The 6153-nt window shown below is 45.5% G+C and overlaps 1 protein-coding gene across 1 annotated transcript; it reads left to right on the top strand.

Annotated features, from left to right (window-relative positions):
* Positions 1 to 702: 702 nt before the first annotated feature.
* On the top strand, positions 703 to 5910 carry TFAP2C (transcription factor AP-2 gamma; the record flags this gene model as incomplete). Its single annotated transcript, XM_019622096.1, has 4 exons — positions 703 to 947; positions 1622 to 1740; positions 3038 to 3179; positions 4660 to 5910. Coding segments are annotated over 4 exons (792 nt in total), but the record flags the coding sequence as incomplete, so codon positions are not given.
* Between the last annotated feature and the right edge of the window lie 243 nt (positions 5911 to 6153).

Here is a 6153-nt window from a genome sequence, read left to right as displayed (position 1 = left end):
TTTAAACAAATTTGTGTTCAAGAAAAAATATATATATCGGTGGAGGTTTCCTTTGAAGACTTCAAACGAACACCAAACTGAGGAAAAGCAGAAGTGTCGGGCAGGGCAGTGATTGCTGCCTTCAACTCATGGGAGAGCGATTTCGCTGTCAGATGGAGCGTGGCCGAATCCTTCCCTTCCCGTCGGGGACTGCGGCCCTTTAACCCATTCGGGGCGGTGGGTCAGTGGGGAGCGCTGATCTGTGCTGCATTTGCCCCGTTCAGCCACGCACAGCCATGTTTTGCTTTCAGTTCTCCTTTGGATTTAATCCCTCCAGTAGTCCCTGCTATGAATTTTGTGGGGTTCAATTCCAGAGGCGTTCTCTCGTGTGTGTCTGGGGTGGAGGATAAGCCTGGTGGAGCCTTTCCCCTGCCCTGGCTGAAGGATGCTGGCAGAGCCTACAGCTAGGTCAGCTTCTCAGAAGAAAGGATTTGCTGACTCGCACACTGCTCCGTAGCTTTTTGGGATAGGACTGAGGGATGTCCTTATGTCCTTTCATTTATTTTTTTTTAAGCCGTGATCTCTCGGCAGCTCCTCGCACCGGAGCGTGGCAGACCACAGCTCTGTTCAGAGTTCGGTGCAGAACGAAATCGCTCTCCCGCCCTCCCCCTGCACAAAGCAGAGCCGCTCGCCGCTTCTCGCTTTCCTCTCCGGTTCTAAAATACCCGCTGCCCTCCTCCCACAGGTCCCATTTCCTTAACGAAGAACAGCGCTCTGAGCCTCCCCTGCCAGAAGGACGGACTGATCGGAGTGGTCATAAACCCCAACGAAGTGTTCTGCTCCGTGCCGGGGCGGCTGTCCCTGCTCAGCTCCACATCGAAGTACAAAGTGACGGTGGCGGAGGTGCAGAGGCGGCTCTCCCCCCCGGAGTGTCTCAATGCCTCTCTGCTGGGAGGTGTGCTCCGAAGGTACGCTGCAGCCCGGCCAATATTTGTCACTTTTATGACGGTATTATTATTTTCCCCCATGTGCATTATCGTGTGATCGCAGCCAGATGAGGACAATGAGGAGCTCAGCGCCCTTTATCAAACTTCAGCTTTTTAAGAAGCCCAGCAGCGCTGAATCCTAATGGGCTTTGGAAATCTGCTTTGCTCTCGTGCCTCGTATGGGGAGCAGTGCTGCTCACAGCCCTGACAGCAGCGCTCCTTCTCTGTGTAACAGCGGATTTTGTCTCTCAAACTGCTGGTGGAGCTTTCCTGTTCCTGTAACAAACCATCTCCTGTGGAACGATTTTTGGATTAAATCTCATGATCTTGTTTTGCCTTTACAAAGATGCTCTGTATGTCTGGGATTTTGTTTTGTTTTGTTTTTTAACATAATTTGGCTTCTGATTGTTCTACAGCTGCTGGTTTCAGCAGTGCAGTTTGACACACTTTGATTTTTACCTCTGCTGTGTTTCATTCTGGCTGGCTTGTAGCAAACCATTTAAAAGTAGGTCATTGGGAAAGAGAGCCTGCTTTTTATCTTACCCCCAGTAGAACCCTATTGAATGTCAGTAACTGGAATTTCTCATCTTTATTTAAAAAAAAAAAAAAAAGAAAGTCTCTGGAAGATAAATAAGACTTTTTTTTTCTAATTACAGAGCGAAATCCAAAAATGGTGGCAGATCATTAAGAGAAAAGCTGGATAAGATTGGTTTGAACCTTCCAGCTGGTAGAAGGAAAGCTGCAAATGTGACACTATTGACATCTTTGGTGGAAGGTCAGTCCTCAACACGTCTTAAAAATAAACATTCTTTCCCGCATGCACAGCTTTTATCCTCCTAAACAAAGCACGGGAAGGCCAACAAGTCAATGGACTTGTGGGGGGTTGTTTATTTTGATGTGAGTGCAACGGGGGGGCACTGCAGCGACTGCTGTGCTGCCTTGGGCTGTGCTCCCCTCTGCCCCCAGCCCACCCGCCGGCACAGGGCTGTGTGCCCCCACCACAGGGCAGGGTGCTGCAGGGAGATGCCGTTCCTCCCGTGTGTGTGCCAGGCTCTGCAGAACGCCCCGTCTGTCCAGTCTGTGCTCCCTGTTTGGGGTTTTGTCTGAGGGTGTGTGCAGGGAGAGCAAAAGGGATGAAACTGGAGAGATGTAGGGCAGCTGCTCCGGTGCCCGGCCCTCAGCAGCGTCCTCAGAAGCTTTGCTAATAAATGTAGGCGTATAAAGTGAGATTTATAGCTTCTGGCTTCCTGATGGGAAACTGGAGCCCCTTTAATCTGCGGCATGTTATGTGGACCCTCTCAGTCAAGTTGAGTTGAAGGGTGTGTATATATGGATGTGTGTGGCTGTGGGTTGTGTTTGTTGAAAGCAGCTCCTGGTAGTGGCACAACTTAAAGGGAGTGGAAGCAGTAACTGAAACTTGAAGAATGGTCCAGCAGTGCCTTCATTGCTGCACAAACTGGAGTAATACAGCAGCTTCCATTTAAAAACACTTGGAATTTGGATTTGAGAGCTTCTGTATGCATGCACACACACACACAGAGGCATTACGTAGAGCACTCATTGTGCCAATCCATTTTTCTTAAGCCTGATGAAATTAACCTAATGAAAAAAAAAAAAAACAACAGCTGAGTTATTCACCTTCCAAAGGTGGTTATTGTAAAACAGAGCTAGAAATGCATTAAAGGGAAAAATCTATTAAGTTGGTGGAATTTAATTGTGTGTTTTCTTACATATCAGTGGAAATTAGTTGTAGAACAAATTCCAGTCTTTGCTCTGCAGTGAATCTGCATAGAGACAAAAGCAAAGCTTTTCTTTCCAGTAAGAAGACGAGGGAGTTCTATTTTGTAGCTGTCATCACGTCGGTTTTTCTTTCTTGATGGAAATTTACAAAGAAACACTGATAATTGCTGATCAGAGGATGGTAATGAATAGTATGGTGAAAAAAATAGAAGTGTTGCTTTCCAAATGAGAATAACGCTTCCAGAGTTCACCCTGCTTTAATTTTCCCAATCTCCCACCAACAAGTGGGCATTACAGCATCTGTAACGAGCTCTCCCTTCCGCCTGCCGCAGGTGAAGCTGTGCACCTTGCTCGTGACTTTGGCTACGTGTGTGAGACGGAGTTCCCCTCCAAGGCTGTGGCTGAGTACCTGACCCGGCCGCACATGGGCCGCAACGAGATGGCCAACAGGAAGAACATGCTGCTGGCTGCCAAGTGAGTGCGGGGCTGGGGCTGTTTCAGGAAAACGTATCCTAAGGTGTGACAGAACTGAGTGCCTGGGGGCAGGTGTGGCTGGGGAAGCTGGGAGTGGAGGGCCGACCTGCCTGTGTGTGTATGTGCAGCTCCACAGAGCTGCTGGTGGGCACGGGGGTAAGGGCAGCTCAGCCACGGGTCCTGGCTGCTGTCAGCAGTAGCAGTGGGCAGGTGTCCATCACAGGACTCCAGGAATCAGAAGCTGTGCATGGTCTCATTTCACTGTTGGAGCTGAAACCTTCAGTGAAAGGCAGCCTTTAGCAGATGGGAAAAGTCCCTGTTCTGTACTAAATTCTTAGAAGTCTCTAGGAGGGGGAAGGTGAAGGAGAAGCTCTGTTAGAGCTCCTCTGCAGGACACCTGTATCCGAATTACCCTCCTGCTGAGCGGGGCTGTGGCTGGCAGCACCTGTTACTCCCGTTATAAACCAGGGGCTGGAGTGCTTGCTGTCCCCTGCCCGTGCTGAAGTTTAACCAAGCCCTCTGTTCTGGTCTGAGATGTTTTCTGGGTGGGGTTGGTGCAATTTCTTGCTTTTGAAAGCAGCGGTTCCATGCAGAGGATCTGAGAAAATCCTGTTTAACTGATGAGAAGAGTTGCCCTAGTTGTGTGCTCGGGTTAAGCAAGCAAAATCCTGTGCAGAGGTTCCACACTCCACCTGTTCTTGATTTAATCTGGCTTTCCCTGAGAAAGAGACTGCTTTTACAAGACTGTATTTCTTAGAAATAGATTATCTCTTTCCTATAGCTTGAACTTTATGCTTTCTATTGAACGCTAATCCTTTGGCTCCTCAGTATTATTATTGGCATTGCTATTAACACCAGTAACAGTCATCTTTTGGGAGATGTTTGTGATTGAGAAATTCGGATAAAGTGATGATTCTGTGAAGATTGCTCATCTCATGTGAAATCGCATCAAGGGGACAGATTTACAAGCAGCAAACAACATATGTTGGAGCGTTATTAACCATTCATGTTTTGCCAGGCATATGTGTTCGTGTTTGCAGGATCAGGGCCCGGGTCCCTATTAAACAGAGCATATACACATAATATGCATAATAGATTGTATCTCCTGTTCAGCTGCTTCAGTCTTCTTAAATCACTGGGCTGCAGCTGCAGAAGTTCTCATAGAATCTGGCCCTAAACCTGTGCTCTGCCTTAAATCCAGAGCAAAGGCTGCAGAGCCCAGCCAGCAGCGGTGGGGTGGTGTTCTGCAGAGTGGATACGTGTTGGTGTGATACAGATCAAACAGCAGGGCTGGTCAGGAACTGATCCTAAGGAATAAGCTGTAAATTTAGGTTGTGAAGAACACCCCTATCTTGTTGTAATGGGTTTCTGAAACTCCATTCTTACATATGCCAAATAGTTGACAGGGACTTGGTTGCTTTCTTTGCTTGTGCATAAATTTGCACCGTGGTGTAAAGCACGCTCGCTTTGTGTCTTGCAGGCAGATCTGTAAGGAATTCACAGACCTCCTCACTCAGGACAGAACTCCGCTGGGAAACACGAGGCCCAGTCCCATCCTGGACCCTGGCATCCAGGGCTGTTTGACTCATTTTAGCCTGATCACACATGGCTTTGGGAGCGCTGCCATCTGTGCTGCCATGACATCCGTCCAGAACTACCTAAATGAAGCATTAAAAATAGCAGACAAAACATACATGAACACTGGCGACCAGAGCCCCGCAGAAACCAACAAAACCATCGATAAAATGGACAAGCACAGGAAGTAAAGGAGCAAAACCAGACTTTAGACTCTTCCTCCTTAACGCAGACTGGGATCTTCTTGCCGGGGGGAACGTAGCAATTTGGGTACTTTTTTTTCTTCTTTATTAAGAAAGGAGGGAAAAGGAAACAAGAACAACAAAATCATTCAGGATCTTCACTCCTCCTGGATCCGGGAGACAAGTCTTTCCAAAAGCTGCAGTGTCCCTTCTCTGTGGAAGCAGTGACCTGAAGATAAGTACTTGGTACCCGTGTGTTGCCATCCTTTGCTGTAAAAGTGGTGCTATAAGGGTTTCTGTTGGAAATAGACAAAGAGATGAAATACATAGATTGCTTCCCCACATCTCGGTACCTGGTGGCAACCAGCTTTGTGTGTAGCTCTTAAGAGACAGATTTTACATGGGAGGTTATTTGTTATCAGATAAATTTTCAGGGTTTTATTCTCTCTTAATGCAACAGCAACAGTAAAGCAGTATTAAACAATGCTATATAGATTTATGTACATTAAAAAATTTTTTACAAACACCTGAAAATAGTAAGATTTTTCTCTTTTTTTTTTCTTTTTCCCTTCATTTTCAGATTTCCATGAGAGAGTGCTAAAATCCTGGTGGATAAAGTTATCTGATGGCATTGGCCGTACTCAATTTTATGGAAATGTTCAGGCTTTTAAACACTGCAGTAATGTTGGCTGCAGTGAAAATTATCTCGGTATTTTTTTAATGAGGAACAGTACAAAATGAAAACACGTAGAAAATTCACTTTCTGTGTTTGAGGATATTGCAGCTTTATTCACATATTTATATTGTCTTTTTTTTTTATTAATTGGGGGGAACTTGGAAAAATAGGCACATACTTTTTTTTTTAACTTTTTTTGCCTCGTAAGGCCAAAAATAATTTCCAGGGAGGCTTTATGTGTATTAAGGGAAGCAGTGTGTTGAATGTAAATAGTAATTTATGTGTAATTTAATCGGATTTGTAATAATGGTGACTTTTTAATACTTTTTTTTATAAATGGGTTTTCAGATTTTAATTTTGGTAAGTATTTCAAAGGTAATGGGTAAGCTAAACATATCTTTAGGTTTATGCACAGGTATGTTATACAGGGTATTTAAGACTTGTTTTTTTTTTTTTAATATTGCGATTCTTGCCACTGAAAATGGAATTAATCTGAGGTGTGTGTTCACAAAGCAATAACTTTGTGCATCATCCACCCGAC

The sequence above is a fragment of the Meleagris gallopavo genome, chromosome 22 (assembly GCF_000146605.3).
Source record: "Meleagris gallopavo isolate NT-WF06-2002-E0010 breed Aviagen turkey brand Nicholas breeding stock chromosome 22, Turkey_5.1, whole genome shotgun sequence".
Taxonomy (NCBI): Eukaryota; Metazoa; Chordata; class Aves; order Galliformes; family Phasianidae; genus Meleagris; species Meleagris gallopavo.
This window is presented reverse-complemented; position numbering and strand designations above follow the sequence as displayed.